At 40.5% G+C, this 18,663-nt stretch overlaps 1 protein-coding gene across 3 annotated transcripts in view; it reads right to left on the reverse strand.

Annotated features, from left to right (window-relative positions):
• Nucleotides 1–18,663, reverse strand: part of SLIT3 (slit guidance ligand 3) — a 469,203-nt gene that overhangs the window by 129,730 nt on the left and 320,810 nt on the right. For all 3 annotated transcript variants that reach the window (XM_032124874.1, XM_032124875.1, XM_032124873.1), the window contains 2 exons: nt 16,921–16,992; nt 7,754–7,825 (listed from right to left, as the gene is read on the reverse strand). In XM_032124874.1, coding sequence (XP_031980765.1) covers nt 7,754–7,825; nt 16,921–16,992 — 144 coding nt within the window. The remainder of the gene's footprint in view (nt 1–7,753; nt 7,826–16,920; nt 16,993–18,663) is intronic.

Raw genomic sequence — 18,663 nt, forward strand, 5'->3', positions numbered from 1 at the left:
AGATGTGGGGCACCATTCAAAAGGTGGTTAAATATTCAAGTAGAAATAAAACCGCCTGCTACCCAGAGGGATGATGGATTATTAACTCAAGTCTCCATTTTCATCCCTCTGGATATGTAAAAAACATGAAGAAACCTCTGACAAGCCCTGGACCACCACAGAATACAGGAGAATGGTTAAAGACCTTGTGGTTTGCACACCATTGAAAGCAACGAGCTGAGCACTGTTACAATTCCATGAACCCATTTCCTGAAAAAGTGGATTTGTCCACACACATTGAAATAATAATGTGTTTCAGCTAAGCCCTTGAAATGAATGTGCACTGAATTGGCTCTGTAATTGTATCAGCTGCTCATAAGCACCATCTGCATAATTAAGATGGTCCCATAATTGAATTATATGCCCAAGCACAGCTTCAAGTGATTAACATTTAAATAACATTCTGAACTCCAAACCCAAAATGATTGAAAAAATTGTTTTTTAAGAGCAAATGGGAATGTTTATACGGCTTTTACCCTTAGCCATGTTTGTATTTTTATCTCAGTAAAGTCAAGTAATCAAACTATCAGGAAATAACCACAAAATTTGGAGAAGCAACAGCAGCCTGGCAACCTTACACGTGCTGGGGACTGCAGGCTGGTCTCTCTGGTGCTCCAGGATAGAGCAGGAATCACCCTAAATACATTAGTGAGCCTCAAGGAAAGTGTTGAGGAGAAAAGCTGCACTGAGGCACTGAAAAGCTTCTCTTCCTTTTTCACCAGCTTTGTGTTTTGACAGCAACGACAACATGATGAGAATGAAAATGTTTGGCATCCCATGAACTGGCTGGCACATCCCACATGCCAGACTCCACTAGGGAAAATGAGAACTCACCAGAAAAAACAGATGTAAGAGGCATAGGAGACTTGTAGGAAAGAGGAGAAATGGATAACAGTTTTGCCTGGGTAACAGCAGAATACAAATTGAACAGACATGACCTTTACAGAATATCAATAGTTGAAGGCTTCACCTACATTCAGAGGCACTATAAGGCAGCAAAGAAAGAATTCTCAGCAGAAAGCTTTTTTGAGGATATATAATACCTGTTACAACAAGTGCAAAAAAAAATTAGCACATATTTTTCAGAATTTCAGAAATTCATAGGGAATCAAGTGTCATCTTTGATTCAACACAATTTTTCATGGGAGCTGAAAGTGTCAATACAGCAATATCTAGTCAAGTACTCGGTCATCCCAGCAGTCAATGACAAGCAACATCTAATGACAGAATTGTGTGTGCCCCTGCTTAGTTATTGGCAAAATAATTATATTAGGTTTCAGGAACATTTTAAGATGGCCTGGACTGTCAGGGAGCATTTTGATTGTCTCTCACTGTGTTGAGATATTTAAATATCTACTAAAATTTACATTTTCTAATGTGATGACTGACCACTGAAGAGTCTGTCAGTGCTTCAGTCGATAATAACCAGCATGAAATCATCATCATGCTTGCTTAACCAGCTTCAAGTGTTTCTCCGTGTTCAGGAAACTGGATGATGGTGATGACAAATTTATTCACAGTAAATTAAAATGAAAAAGTCGCAAGCTGATAATGAGTCGAGAAGGAAGTACAGAGCACAGTCTGACAGTCCTGTTTTGGTGGGATTTTAAAAAGAGAAATTCCTTTTCTGATCCAAAAGTATGCAACTCCAGTTGAACACCATCCACAAAACAATCCTGTGGTACTTCTGTTACTACCTGGAGAATTATAAACACGTGTTCTCACAGCACCCAGACTCCTGCTATTTGAAATTCAATAGTGCCTAACTTGTGCCAGCAGACAAGATCACAGCTGATTCTAGATAACCGTGTGATAATCCAGATGCACAACAGAATAAACACATTTTCTCAGCTTTCAGTGCTATGAGAGTTAGATTTGTGTATAATGAGGAGAGTTTGTCAAGACAGTCCAGCTTGGAGCACTGGCGTCAGAGGGGCTGCTGGATCACACTGACGTAGGAATGAGCAGTTGTTTTGGGAAGCTGCATGCAGCCAGGCTACACAAGTGACATAGAAAAGGCAGATGCTGTTGCAGTCTTTCATTAGTGCTTGACTGTAATTGTATTTCTGAGTCTGGCAGATGCTGCTCCCTCACTAACAGCGGCTACTGAGTTTAGTAACATTATCACAGTAGCAACCTAAATGCAGAAATCTGAAGGAAAAAAGCTTGAGGCAAATGGCTGGAAAGCAATTCTAAAGCTATTAAACGGGTCTGTGCACAGAGTGTTCTGTCCTGGCCTAGGAGGATGAGGGTTGCATAGTCTCTGTGCTATAGCCAAAAGTATTTTGAGTAATCAAGAGTGTCATTTTGTCGTATGTCATTTTGCTAAGAATTGAGGTTCACAGAACCCAGAAATGACACAGGTTGCAAAGGACCTCCAGGTCATTTGGTCTGAACCCCACTCAAAACATGACCCATTCATGCACAGTTAATGCAGATCACCAGATCACAGGATAATTCAGAATTCCAGGAAGCTTGAGTGGTTTCTTGTCCTGTTAGGCTGCCAAACCAGGATGACTTACAAGGTCAGACTGGGTTGCTTAGAGCTTTATCCAGTCTGGTCTTTAAAGCCTTGAAGGACAGAGGATGCAGTAGGGCAGCCTACTCCAACTATGTGACATCACTGTGCAAATGTTTTCCCCTTACATCTGGGCAGAAGGTCTCTTTTTTTACTGCCTGCTGTCTATTCTCCATGAGAAAAATTAAGAACTCCACAGAACGAAAAGATTTTATGCAGCACTTAAAGCCCAGATCACTATGGGGAAGAAAAGAGACTACTGTGCTATTGAGGACTTGTAAATGGAAAACTGCACTTTCTTTATTCTGACATTTATGTACTGTTTACATGGCTGGTTAATATATTTATGTATACAAAGTGCAATGTATACAATGCCAAATACTGGAATTGATGTACATTCTGTTGTTTTTATATACTCTGTGCAAGTTTGTGCATCACAGCATTTTCTTTGAGATTCTATCAAGCCCCAAAAGTAAACAAAAAGTAATTCGTAGATCCTGTTTTAAGCTCTTCAGTACTGGGATTCAATTTAGAGTTACAAATCAACATAAGCACTTCAAACTTGGCAAACTTGCCATGGAGATACTTTCCAAGCAACCTCACCAGAAAAGAGCTGGGGGTACCAAGTATCTGCCTTATTCATCCCAGAAAAACCAGAATAAATGACAAGTTAAAAAAAAAAAAAAAAAGAATCACTCAAACCAAAATTTGACTGGCTGAATTTTGGGAAGACTGATGATAGCAGTTTCTTAAAGTACATACATGACTTGTCACTTCATACAAGTCTATTTTAGGGTCAGCTGAAGTTGTAAATATTATATCTAGTTCCAATTTTAACCCAGGTTAGGTGAGTGATAATTTGTCACCACTTTTGACATCACTTTATCTGTCAGTATGTCAAACTCCAGGCACCAATATGATTATTGGTCCTTTCTAATCATAGCATTGAGTTTTCCCTAATGACCAGATATTAGGTGAAGGAAGAGAAGGCTGTAAGGTTTTGGCTTCGTTTTTTGAGAGAGGAGCACAACGAGCCTCTGATTTTAATATATATGTACCCCAGGAGTAGATCTACGTTTAGCAACATCAAAACAGAGCCCACTACGGGGATTTTTCTTGCTCAGTAAAACATGGGGATCACAAGCAGAAGATTTAGGATCAACACGCCTGAGCACTTGTATGATTAGTAACCATGCAAAGTAAATTTCCTCAAGGAAAAGGATTTATTGAAAACTGATACTTGCCAGACATTTGAAAAATGAGACTTCATCCCTCATATTATTCTGCTATACAGCCTCTTTAAACAGTAGAGATTTTATGATAGCTCCTTGTTCCAGGAAACAGAGCACCGCAAAGCGCATGGCGTACAGCTGTAATAAAAAGGCTCCCAGAATGTTTGTTTTAATCTGGTTGCAGGGAGGGAAGTGTATTACTTAGATATGACAAATGCTGGCTCACAAACTCGGTGCCCATTGCTGAGTGAGTGGAGCTGCTGTTGGGTTTATCTGCCACAGGGCTGCCCAGAGGGAAAGAGCTGCAGTGTGTGCTGTGCCCCCTGCGCAGTGACTGGCAGCACTTTGGCAAGTTCAAGGGCTCCTCAAAGAGCCTGTCCACATTCCCAGGAAACTGAAGGACAGCTGAGCAGCACATTTAAATGTCTTCCACTTTCTAGACAGCCCAAGATCAGTTGAAGGCCTCCTGGACAGGAGTTCAAACTGCCCACAGCTAACGGTTACTTGAAAACTTCCACCGTAAGCTGAAACCTTTGCATTTCTTTCAGTATCTAAATGCAAGAAATGCAAACAATGATAATTAATCAAACACTATTTCACAGCTTGGATGCATTGCTCCCCCAATAAAATGAAAGTTTCTGTTCACTGTATAAAAAAACCACCACAAAAGCTAAAAACCAATTATCCCTTTCTGGAAAACAACATAGCTCTCTCAAACTCAAATTGACCTAAAATTCTCAGAAGGCATTTGATCCAACCTGCTGAAAAGAAGAATGTATGAGGATAGGGTACAGTAGCTACAGAGCTTTCTATCATCCTCTCCTCTGGCAACTAGCAAAAGGGTAAGGAAAACTACATAGTCCAAGAAAAGCTTCTGCTCCACAGAACAGATGAGTAGTTGGACTTGAAGAATGGTTTTTGCTGCTCTGTTGGTTACCACTGCATATTTAAGAAACACATAAGATTTGTGAAATCAGCAATTTAACAAAAATCCAATTGCAATTATTTTTGTGGGTAATGTTAACTACTTAAGATAGTTACTTGTAATGAAAACTTCAGAAACAACATTTTGAATCAAACCCACAGGGTTTAAAAAAAGTCCAACAAAACCATACCCTAATCCCTCAACAAAAAACCCCCAAACCCTTATTATCTAACCATGTCTAGTTATTCTCTTGCCAAATATAATATAATACTGGCTTACCACCTCTGCCTTATAGGGCAGAAATGTGGAATGCTGATGCCAGCCAGGTGGTCTAAAACTTGTTCTGAATTAATTTCCCCTACACCAAAGTCAAACAGGGCACTTACAGATGTGACCATGCCTGAGATGAGAATGCCTTTACCCACTCTGGGGCTCCTGACATCAGTGGTACTGTCTGAAGGTGTTAGGCCCTTACACAGAACAATTCAGCCAGAATACAGTGGAATAATCCTAGCCTGTACTGTGACAGTATATTTAAACTGAAGAATAATTACATGTCTGAGAAACTCTGAGGAGTTCTATCCAAAACAATTAATAACGATATTATCTGTTCTGAAATTTCACAGCAATTATTTTTTCCTTTTTAATAATATATTTTCTTTCTAAATAATATTTTTTCCTTCTAAACAATACAGGTCCCACAAGGACTCCCTTTTTCTCATTGTGTCCTGCTTTATCATAAAGCCAGTACATTTTCAAAACTGCTCCTGCTCCAGCTCAGGAAATCAGACAGGCTACCAGGATACCTTAATCAGTGTTCTTATCAGAGTGTCTCCAGACTAATAAGAAGAAATCCAATCTAGTGCCCACTGAACACTAAATTAGATCTAATCATAGGGCACTCTTCCAATTGTTCAACAGCAGGTCTAAGACCAACGAATGCCATTTATTTTTTTTTTTTAGTAGCCATTAAAATACTACAAGCAATCCCAAAACAGCTGCTTCAAAGCCACAATCGGAAAAGCTGCAGACATTTGTTTGCATTTAAAGCATGATCATTCAATGCTCTCCTTGGCAAAAGATGCTTTACATACAAACATGCTCAAGAAGATCCTAGAAGGCTCCAGGGTCATGGTATTTTAGGAATCCCAAAATGGGGCAACCTACTTAGATCTTCTCAACTTGAGAATGTTTAAATAGTTGAAGCACAACACCTTTCAATGGTTTTCTGGCACACAGAATTTGTCTCCTTAACAACAAGGCATCATTTGAACTAATTCTGACTAAAAACAATTGTCTCTTGTCTTAAATATGCACTTCACTGAAAGCCTGCTCTACATCCACGCCAGGACTATTCTGTAAAGGAGTTAAAAATTGCTTAATGCCTTATGCAAAAATTCTAGACCCGTATTTTATAGGACACCATGATACATGTGTTGAGTGATTTTTTTTAATATATTTTCCTACTGGGAAAGATTCTATCCATGAAGAGTCCTGGATTAGACAGAACTGTGTTCAACTGTATCACTTTAAACTTGTAACCATAAAATATTTGGGGAGGACTGTCATAAAACTCAGATTTTTTAAAATACAGTTCTTCTTCTCAGAGGTCAAAGTGGGACAAGTCCCAGCTCCTCTGCACTTTCATAATTATTGTCCTGACACCTGGAAAACCATTCCCAAAATTCCTCTTACTGCACAGGCTGCCATGGAAACACTGAAGTACCAGAAAACTTGTGAGGTTTGGGGCAGGAGAGAGGAAAAGAGCTGCCAGGAAAAGTATGTGCACAAGGTGAAGATAAAACAATGGGCAGCTCCCCACTGCCACAGCTCAGGAACTGTCCCAGCCAAACCAAAGGGGCTCTTGCTTGTCCTGCTCTGGAACAGGGTGGACCATGTTTGCAATTAAGGTCTTATGGATAAATTAGACATCTGAGTAGTCCTTCACTTAGCATTCAGAGTCATTTCAGCTACTTCATTTTCCTTGTTTGGCTTTGCTCGTGAATTTTAATCCAAATCTATGCTTACTTTGATACAGCATGTAAGGGCAGCAAAGGCTGCAATCACAGGGACACATCCCATGGCAATGACAATCTTTGGGAAATTCATTGCTGGCTACGTCAGGATTGTCAGAAAGACTTAAACTAACGTGTCTAAAAGCTACTTCATATTCTATATTAAGTATGAGTTACCGTTCGGGGTGGAGTGCTGTATGTGACATAAACCAGAATTGACTCACATTTGATACATTGCCTTTATTTTCTAAGTGCATCATCCACAATGGTAATGAGAACATTAGGGATATATATTAAACTCACTTCCCTGCTGCTCCCTCTACTGACTGGCTGATGATTGCCTTCCCTTTGAAGGAGTTGCTGGTTCCCAATGTGATCATGGAGACAGGAGTGAGTGAAATTTGCAATTTCACATTTGGCTTAGGAAATTTTTTCTGCTCCATTAATACATACGGAAAAAAAATATATATATTACCCTGATCATGACTGCAAGTTAAATCACACGTGGCATAAGATACTTAAGTAACAATATATTGTGAAATCATTTCTCTTGCAACCAAGCTCCATTTGACATAATAAGAACGTGGAACTGAGCACGAGTTGCAGCAACCAGACCTCTCATGTTGCCCTTTCACTTGCCCCAGCAGGTTCTTGCAGCACAGAAGCCCTCTAGGATCCAGACATTCAACCACAAGTGCTAAATGTGTAAAAACAATCAGATGGCATCCCCACCCACGCATCAGCCGGTGACCAAATTTCCTTTCTTGGACCGAGTCTCTCATTTCCTCCCCACACTTAAATCTTCTGTGTCTATTATCCATTATACACACTGTGCTATAAAACTGTTGACACCTTCCTTTTTTAGTTTTTTCAGCCCTTGCCTCCCTCTTGCCTGACACAGAAACAACAGACTAGCACATCCCAGTGAGTTTTCAGTGGAAAAGGTGGTTCTATTAATGTCAGAAGCTGAAAGAACAGTAAATCTAGCTAGTCAGTAAAATAAAGAGGAAGGGATCATACTCACAGCAGCTGCAGAGACACAAGATCATCAAAAAGGCCCTGGGGAATCTCCGTGATCTTGTTTCCATAGAGCACTCTGAAAATTCAGGAAGACAAAATAAATCTTAAATAACAGCCCAGTTTAGTGTCCTCCCACATCTCTGCATTATCATCTTTATTGATCATGGTGCACCATGCCCAGGATCTGTGGGCATTTCATTTAACCAGTGATCTCATTTTCTTTTCAGAGAGCACATGGCATTAAATGAGTCGTTATGATTCAGGCTTCGTCTGGTGTTGGAAAGCATTTTTAATGTAGAAACTGGACATCATCCAAAAACTGTATCTGAAATATTTTTCATTCTGTTAAGGAGTTTTTTTTCCATCCCTTTTAGAAATATTTTAGCCACTGAAAGGCACATTGTCTGATGCAAAAACCTAGAATTCTGCTCAGCAATACTGAATTTAAAAGCCAGAGAGCACAAGCTGCTGTAGATAAAATTTCATATAACTGAGTCTCTTAAGATATAGTAATTGGCATGAAATGTGACACAGGCATCATTGGATAAAATATTGTGGCTTCACCAGCTGCTGTTACCATTTCAATGAACTAATATAAAGAAATTTATCCTGAATGGGAAATAGACATATATTTCAGGAAGTCAGAAATAATTTAGGTATAGCTTAGTTATAAAAATCAGTAAGGCTTTAATAACAAAAATGCGAGTCACTGTGCATATTTAATCAACCATAAACATATGACCTGATATCCATGATTCAGTTTTAACATTAAAAATACTTCATTTTTTAATGGAAAAATGCACATATATATTACCTTTAGAAATTGAACTAAGGGGGAAGAGAGACAGAACCACCATTATGCTGAGATGGGTTACCCAGTGATCAGAGCAAAATCATGTATGACAGGAACACCTGAAATTCAGTCATGGCTGAAGTATTTACTCATGTCATTTCTGCAGGCTGGTATCAGTTGTCAAAACCAGAGAGTGGGTGACGAGCTTATGTGAGTCCTGGTAAAAGGGAAGATGATGAGGCTCCCCCTGACAGTATTTTGCCTTACCTGAACACCTTAAATTGGGAAAATCAGAATTTCTGTAATTTCTATGCTCTACATAGGACATGGCAAATGGTTATAAACCAGCTCATGCCAGAACTTTGCTGCTTATGTGTCACTAAACTGGTTGGCTCCCTCACGCTTCAGTGTGGGACCATAGGCTGGCCATGAATCAAACGGCCATGTGAGGCTTGGATGTTGGCTGAAATCCTGGCTTGCTCTGCCTTACAACATTTGAGATATTAGGAAGAGAGGAACATACTGAAAAACAAACTCTTAGCATGACAGACCATTTCCAATACCCCCTGGCCTTCCCAGAGCATCGCCACTTCAGTTTACTCTTCATCAGTCACTGGGAGTCTATCATCCCTGGAGGAGTGTTCCCAGATCAGCTCATTTCTGAGCCTAAACAAAATAACACCATTTCAATAGCAAATCCTAAACTGAAACCTCATTTTTCACTACTTTTGCAGCTTAGCAGGAACTGAAGTGCTGCTCAAGAAGCTAATGGTCATCCAGCATTCTACTTTCTCTAAACAAATGTAACCATTTCTCTATCTAGTACAGAGTCACGAGGATGCCTTTTAATGTGCTGCTCCAGTTAGTGTTTTTTGTAATGAATGCTTCTAAATTTTTCTGATTGTTTTTTAACTTTAGCCTCAGAAGACACACACGATTTCCTATTTCAACAAAATAAAATAAATAGATGTAAATTTTTATACTCTATCCAAAGCTAGACAGAAATGGTGGCTGGACTTGTAAAGGTTTAACAGGACCACTCAGAACATTCAAGTCCCTGGATTTCACTGGGCTCTAAACCAACATGTGAAAGGCTGACTCACAGATTTCTTTCTGAACAAAGATGTGTACACCTGTATCAGGAAGCAAAAGCAAAACCACTGCAAATAAAATATTTGTAAAAGGTTAAAACATTAATGCCCACAGAACCCAGCAGACTTCCTTTTCACCTTCCAGTCTTTCTGAAAAACCTTTCTTTAGCAGGTGTGTACACCGAGGTTAGACTGCAAACTCTGGGATGGCAGAGAAATATCTTCCTTAGTTTTGTGAAGGAGCAGGATCATCAGGGCTGATCAATAATGCATAGTACAACAGCAAAGAAGAATTGAGAAGCCAAGTTTTACAAAATGCCCATGGAAAGTAAAAACATCCCCACTCCAGCCTAAGGGTTATTCTGGCTGCAGAAGTAAAACACTCGGGTAAAGTAAAACCTTAAAGAAATATCAGCACTCACATCCTACGTACTACTGAATGCAATATCAAAATAAGACCCTCAGAGCAATTTTTTTTCATTTATTTTTAATTTGAGAGTCAGAAGGTCATAGAGCAGTGTGCTACTGAATTGTAAACCTTGGATGTGTTTATACATCTTCTTTACTATTTTGAGCAAAATAAAACAGATCAAAGTAGCTTATAAAATAAAACAAAGCTCCAATTTTTAGAAGCCATGAAAAGGAAAATAAGCATTTTCCAAACTAATTTGGCTTATGTGCATGTGGCACATTAGCATTCAAACAGATTAGCAGCTAAACAAAAGTCAGTATGAGAGCTCAGGCACTTGTCTCTAATTCATATTCATGTTCAGCACTGCACAGAGCCAAATTAGCTAATGCCATGCCTGCCTGCCATGCCAGGGCTGCAGGCAGACGGCCCTGCCAGAGGAAGTGCAGAGGAGGGGAGATCTGCACTGCACTGCAGCTCCTCTCTGGAGCTCCTTATTGCCCTTTCCTGCAGGAAAGAGCACAGAAAACCTGCTTTGCTCAGAGTTCTCTATTCTGTGTCAGCCAGGAGAGCACACTCACACCAAGGAACAGGACTGTGGGCTGCCTTTGGTCCATCAGGCTTCTGCTCTGAGCAACAGCTGCTGCCCTGGGCAGAGCTGATGGAGCCAGCCAGGCTGGGAGTCCCTGCAGCCACAGTGACCCTCCTCTCCTCCTGCCACACTGCCCATCTCCCTGGCCTGCCCCCCAGTGCTCCCAGAACAGCACCTCTGGGGGAAAAAGAAACCAAACAAAAACGCCTGACAAGAAAAAAAAAAGGTAACTTCAAAAGGCCATATAGCAGAAAAAACAACCAATTCAATTCAAGAACTTAATTTAATTTCCCAGTGCTTTTACCAGCAGAGGCCAATTTTAGGAGATTTTCCCTTTGGCATTACAAGTTCTAAGAATGGTGTTCACTTGCTTCCCTCACATGTGTTGCAGGACACGCAGATGTCCTGGCTGATGTGCAAGCTTGGCACAGGAACCCAACCCTTCTTCCATCCCAGAGCACCTGAAATTTTAGACCCAAAGCATTTTTTTAATTAAAAATACACTAACAAAGTTAACATGCAATAAAAGTAAAATTAGCTCAGTTACTGCCGCCAATAGACAGTCAATCAGTGAATCAGAACATTTATTAAAACACAAAAATAATGACTAAGATTTTTAGTGTGTGCTCCTGATTCTTCACTGGCTTCTCATCTTTAGGAAAGCAAGTCAGCCACGGGTCTGACAAATACCACAGCACATAAAGCACAGATCCCTGGCAGCACTGTGAGCATTGGAAATCCCTGGGAGAAGCACCCTAAAGAGTCATTACGGATCTGCAACAAAAAGTTATACAGATATAAAACAGTCACAAATGAGGCATTGTTTCTTCAGTCTGATTCTGGCATCATATTTTGATAGTCTCTTAGCAATGTATCTATCCTAAGACACATTAGATATTAAATTGCTAATTAAATAATTAATTGTTATTGCTCAACTTCAAGTTCTGCCATTTAATCCAACTGATATTCTAAAATAAAGATTAAACAGTGAAAATAGTCACTGCATAGATTGATCTGCAAGGCTGGGACACACCACACACAGAAAGCACAGGAAGCACACGTAGCCACAAGTATGTTTTCTTGGGTGAGAATGTGATCAAGCATGGATCAAACCGTCAGCAGCAGGGTCTTAAAATATAAAATCTACACTGATTCTTCACAGTCTCTATCCATTCTGACCTCTTGAACCATTTTAAAATGAGGGAATTTGCACTGACTTTACCAGTACACAGCCTTTCAGATGCACTGAAGTTAAACTACACCATCTTGGAAGGGTTGTGAAAAAATAATTGCTGTGTTGTCTTTATTTTATGTCTCTATTCCTCAGCCTACCTTACTTGCAAACGTAGTTGCAATTTAGCTGCTTCATTAAGTCAGATCACAGAATACAGAGATTTTTCCCTTGAAGGTGACACAGAGTTTTTTGAGGTATGAAAGCCTAGCACAGAATCCCTTACTTTAGACCATATGGTTTCCAGCTAAGTGTTCCTTTATTTTGGCTGGGCTGAAACATTCTTACTGAAGTGTCAAATTGTGACTTTATGCAATGTCTTTTTCAGTCCTCAAAATGCTTTTAACTTTCCTTCAGACTGTGAAGACAATTCTTGCTAGGAAGAATTATATTTCCCAAGCTATGTAGAATGGCACAGGCTCAATACGAATTCAGGTTTTCAGAAGAGTAGGAATTGATAGGGATAAAAACAGCAATAAATTTCTAATATCTAAAAGAACCTTAGACACGTAATTATTTTCCCCTGCACTATTTCATATTTCTTCAGAACAAGCCAAGCTAAATAAATCACAGTAAAACTATCCAAAGCAATTTGTTACCTTAAAATAAGTTTGTCAGCTATTGCAATAGACAGTGTTTTATTGCAGATTTCAAATCACCATGAATGACACCCCATACATCATCACCCAGGAGATGATGGTCTAAGTGGGACTCCTATGTCAAAACCTAAGCTGTCTCTTGTCTTTGTGCCCAGGCTGATCTAAGCTTTTAAAGTGTTCACTAGCTTAATTCAGTATATGAACAAAACCAAAGGAATTCTCCCTCTGCAATGGTCTAAAACATATTCATGCGTTTAACACCCTGAAGGCTTAGACTATTTTGTCATATCTCATAAAATGTCCCCAGACAGTCTGCATATGGCCTTCCAAACCTACATTTGTGGGATGTTTACTGACCTCAAGACTAACATTTATCTTTAATACTATTAACAATAACCAAATGCTGATACGATCCTCTCACTGATACCAGATTTCGAGTTGATTAAATGAAAAACTCATTTACTTCAGAAAGTGTGTGCAGAAATCTTGAAACATGAAACTATTCCTAACTTGTCCCCCATGCTCTGGGCTGTTATTAACCATTCCAACTCCTGCTGAGGCCCTGCTAACCATGGAACACAAACACCAGGTACTACAAACAGAGTGGTTCTCAAACTTTTCCTTCAAATTCAGATAATACATTCCTTTGCAACCACCCAATTTTGCCACACTTCTCAATGCAAGGATACTATTTGCTCTCATGTTTATATAAAAGAAGTATTGCATGGCAAGATTAATTCTTCCAGCACAGGAAGAAGGGAAGGGAAGGGAAGGGAAGGGAAGGGAAGGGAAGGGAAGGGAAGGGAAGGGAAGGGAAGGGAAGGGAAGGGAAGGGAAGGGAAGGGAAGGGAAGGGAAGGGAAGGGAAGGGAAGGGAAGGGAAGGGAAGGGAAGGGAAGGGAAGGGAAGGGAAGGGAAGGGAAGGGAAGGGAAGGGAAGGGAAGGGAAGGGAAGGGAAGGGAAGGGAAGGGAAGGGAAGGGAAGGGAAGGGAAGGGAAGGGAAGGGAAGGGAAGGGAAGGCCAGAAAACTATAGGAAGAAGAAGAAAAAAATGCTCTTAAAGAATAACCATTCTGGTTCCTTATTCTGTAACAACCAGGGGAAAAAAAGTTACGTGCATCCCCAAATTTTAGAAATTCCTTGTTCCAAAGAGTCATATGAATAGGGAACAAAATCCCATTGAAAAAGAGGCATCGAGAAAATAACTGATTTTTTCCTGCATGTGGGGAATGGAGAAGTCTTAAGTTCCCTACAGGAACAAACATGCCTTTTTTTTGCTAAATGCAGAGAAACCCAAGGCAGAAATGGCAGCCTTCAAGTATAAACATTTTGTGACCCGTTTGACTCCCATAGGTGAATTTCTTGTTAGAGAAAACATATAGATTTACAATAAAAACTTATGACCTGCTAGCACATGGATCACTTAGCACTTTTAAAACATTTAAGTTTTATACATTTTAGAGGACACAGATTCTGTTATAAACATTCCCATGTTTTGAAAACTGCAATACACCATTTTTTCTACCATCTCTACACAAGTACAATAGGCAGAGTACTCTGAGAAGCATTTCTGCCTGGAAACACCAAGCCAAGCTGACTTCAGAAGAAAGCAGAGTAAAACCCACTAAATATAGGCCTGCATTAGGCAGCCAGACTAACAATGTTGGCTGCCTTCCAGAGGAGCACTCTGGCTCTCCAGACCCAAAGGGAGCACTGTGATTGCATGCAAGCAGGGAGCAGAGGGACGAGCACAAAGTGGGAATAATGCAGAGGGAAAAAAAGCCAGGATTTTAGGCAGTACAGCAGCACTTCATTTTTAATGGAAACCAAGTTGCTTACTTTCATTTGTGCATTAATACTTTCCCCTCCTTTCTTCTGGTTTGAACTCAGCTAGCTGAAAAGTCCAGCTGCTCTGCACAGAGATTAAACCTCGGTGGTGTCTCATTAAAATGTATGCACCAATCACATCTGACTGAGGTGTAAGAACAATAAAAGTTGCTCTCAGCCGAGCTGAGGTTGTATGCAGAGCTCTGTTCCTTCAGGGTATGCAGCTGACTAAAGTTACTGGGGCCTTGGGCACCAAAATAACTGAGTGGCTTAAGAGGGAAAACACTGGCAAGCAACTGTCTCACTTCATTTCTACCTCCTTGTTCTTTCCCCTTTGGCAGTGTCCTTGGGAGGGCTGGCAGTTCTGAGGAGTCCTCTTCTCTTGCATTTGTCTTTCTGCGCCTGACTGAGCTGGGCTGGTGGCTGTGGTGAAGTTCAGACAAAAGAAGATCCTCTGCTTCTGAGGGGAAGAAACCTGGGGAAGCTTTCCTCAGAAAAACCCAGATTCTGCTGACCAGCAGATATCTTGCTCCATAAAGATACCTAGGGCTCAGAAACTGAAAGAACTACAGGGAGGAACCTGCCAGGTCTGGGTGACAGGTTGTGAAGATGAGGGAACTAAGCATGACTTGTCAACCATAGGGAAAACATTTGTAAGACCTACCTGCAATGAACAGCAGGGGCAAAACCTTTCAAGAGAAAGTAAAAGCACAGTGGACAACTGACCCTAGAAGAGGGGGCTGATAATTTCAAGACTGGAGTTGATAATGTCCTAGAAACAAGGCTGCCAAGGAGAGGAGCAACTTTGTGTTGCAGCTTTGTGTGTCTCTGGTGGAGGGAAACTGAGGCAAGCATGGAACAAAGGAAAGACTCAGAAGCAGTTCCCTCGCTACAGCCTTTGCTGTGCTGCATCTCATCTCCCTGCTGTAACCCACTGGCATTAACTTAAGCACCATTTTACCCACTTGGATATAAACATATTCAAACATCATTTACTTAAAGTATCACTAGGCAGAGAATACAGAGTCATGTCACTTGCTTCTGTATGCAAGTCCAAACACTGTAAATTCCTGCCCAGTTTATATTCTCATTTCCTCTCTGTCCACTCTGATGTGTTTCATCCCACACTCCTGAGGCCACCTGGGGGTATCTGAATTAACTGTGCTAAAGCTGAGTAAGTTCTGCCTTGGAAAGTCAAGCCCAGTGGAAACGTCTTGCCCATCCAGCTCACTCCTGACCAGGAGGTTTGCCAGGACCAGGAAGCTGCAGCACTGCAGCATCAGCAGTAGTTCCATACTAAGCCAAAACTGTAGCATTCAGTAAATGTCACTCTCTTGCTGAACTGTTTCCAGACAGCAGTGAGGGATTTGACCATTTCCACAGCATGTTGAATAACACTGCCTGAACTATTCAACAAACACCAGCAACACTTAATATATATTTCTGGCATTCTCCCAGCTGGGTTCAGGGCACAAGAAAGGGCCAACCCTTCTGCATTCTGGCTCAGAGGTTTTCTGCAACATGTAAGTTTAGTACTTAATAACCTTCTGATATTCTTCTGGTCAAAAAATCATTCAGTTTCTCAGAATTATCCAGTATTCAGAGAATAAAAATATGGCAGCTTGTAGAAATAAACTACAGTTTTTAAAAACTAAGCTGTGTTATATGAATACAATAATGAGATAATTGAGATAATTGTTTCAATACTGTCTTTAAAATTAACACAGGTAAATATCATTCTAGTTGTGGTTCCCTCTTCTCTCAACATGGGGCTTTCTAACGCTACTCTAATTTATCCTCAATAAGCAGCTTCTGACCTTGTATTGCTCATTTTACCGATTAAAAACTCAACTGTTTTACTAGTGCTGCGGGTACCTAGGCTGAAACACAGCTGCATGTAAATTCAGCTGGGTTCTAAATCAGTTTTGTGTGTTCTACGAAGAGAAACAAATGGCTGCCAAGAGATCCCACCTTCCTTTTATCTTCTGTATGAAATCATATCTTAGTCCCCTTCCAGCTTAATAAAGTAGTAATTCTATCTAAGACATATACACCTTTCTTATGGTTAGGTCCTTCCCTAACTAGTTTGAAGAAAAAAACCTCCAAAACCCAACACCACCGCCAAAAAACCACAAACCTCAACCCCCAAAAAAAACCAACCCACCAAAAAACCACCAAACCAAAAAAACCCCACACCACAAAAACCAAATAAACCAGAAAACTCCCAAGAGAGTGTAATTTCTTTACTATGGAAGAAAAATCCAGTATGGAAGTATTTCCCCAACTCTCCCCTGATTAACAGCAGCAATCAGTGTCTGAGCTAAGGCGAGGGTTTCATGTGCCAGGAGGAGTAGCAGTGCATGGAGCAGTCTGCAGGTACACATGTACAGTAGATTGAATAATGCACTGACTTGAAGAAGTGCAGAAGTCAGCAGCCTTACAAGAGACTTGCAGACAGTCCTCCTTTCTAAACTCCATCACCAATTTTTCATTTACAAAAGATCAGATACTTCACACAAGCTGGCAGTTGCACACAGAAACATATGTTCCCCCAGACAGCACATTATCATTTTTATTCCTCTTACATGCAAGCTCTCCCCAAATGCCCATTCAGTGCTATTTTCTACTTACAATGAAATGAGAGATTTCAAGCCTTTGAATGCATCAGGTGCAATGTCGGTTATTTGATTCTTGCTGATGTCTCTGTAAAGAGAAAAAAGGATTAAAAAAAGGTTAGTAAACAGGAATCTGATGAAAGTATTTTAGCTGTAGCTTATTGGAAAAACACACCTGATATAAAACCAGAAATAAATGATCATATTATTTCAGAGAAATGATGAACTATGTCAGGGTAGAGATAGGCAAATTCCAGGAAGGATCAGAAAACATCAGTCAGTATGACAGACCACAGCCTCAATAGAGAGCGTGCTTCTTAATATTGTCTTTCATTCTATGGACATGAAAAAAAAGGTTTTTATGAAGAACAATAGTGATGATAAAACCATCCCAAGACCCATTAATACTGGAGATGGCTCTGCCACCCTGTGGGGTGGCCCTCAAGCATGAGGAACAGCCCATGCCAAAGCGTAAGGGTTGTCTGAATGTTTAAATGCAGGCATGGAAGGCCAACTTTATAACAGTACAGAGGATCACGCAGACTGCCCAGCCCCTGATCCCAAAGCAGCAACCAGTGTCCATGGGGAGCTCGGCACTGTTCCACTGGGGTCTGGGCTTTAATGGCCTAGAGAAAACAAGGAGCTCAAAATCTACCATGGCCTGGATTTGGTGAAGTTTTCAGACACTGGGGAAAGCTTTCAAGCATCTGAAAGGGAACTGTGGAGCTCTGAAGCCAGCAGCACTGCGGGGACACCCAGCGTGCTGCAGACCCTCTCAGGGAGCCCACAAGATTCACCCTTTTGGCTACAGTGAGAGTGGGATTCAGTATTGCCTGCTGTATTTTTAAAGTAAAGTGTGTTCCTGGTTTGGAAAATACTCTTCAATTTGAATCATAACCAGCCAACAACATGAAGATAAATACTGACTATGCCACGGGAACTTTATACAAGGAGCCAGATTTACTACACTTGGCACTCAGGTGCTCAGAGCTGGATGCCTCATCGTGACTGTCACTGTCATCCAGATTTTCTGCCCGTGAGTTCAACCAGGTGCTGAGCTGGAACATGACTTTCAGCCACCTTGCTGCACTCCCTGACAGCTGACATCAGCTTGTACCAGTAGCATCCAATCTCTTCACTGATAGCTGAAGCAATACAGCATTTCATGTACATCTTCACGATATTTCCACTGGGGCACATGCTATCCAAGCAGACTCTAAATAAACATGACTTGAATGAGAACTTACTAATCAGAAAGTAAGGAGGTTTTCCATTCTCTACATCTTTTGAGCTACAAATTAAGTTGGTTAAAATTTCAATGAGTTCCTCTAACTCTTTTCAAATCTAGCTATATAAAGTGGGATTTTTTTGTTTGGTTTTCTTGGTCCCTTTCTAAGGCTTGATTCTTTTTTAAAGCTCATAAAGAATTGCTCTGACAACATCCTGCCTAGCAGGACAGAATTCATTGAAGGTTTTGGTTTTGCAGCTCAACTTACAGCAGCCAAACTTGCCACCGTGAAAGTAGGAATATGTATTTTTATTTTTATACAGGTTTTAGTGAAACTTGTTTAGACTGACTGCTGCTCTTTATCTGTAAGCAGAAGTATGAAATGATCGGTCCTGTGTATTTATTGAGGAATGTATTAAAATCTGTTAAAACCACATGAAAGGTGAGTTTGCTGAACAATGACAAGCATCTGAAAAGGGGCATCTAGTTTTTGAAAGATTTCAGCACTGTTTTACTGATTTGCTACGTCTC

Source organism: Corvus moneduloides, chromosome 15 (assembly GCF_009650955.1).
Source record: "Corvus moneduloides isolate bCorMon1 chromosome 15, bCorMon1.pri, whole genome shotgun sequence".
NCBI classification, from domain to species: domain Eukaryota; kingdom Metazoa; phylum Chordata; class Aves; order Passeriformes; family Corvidae; genus Corvus; species Corvus moneduloides.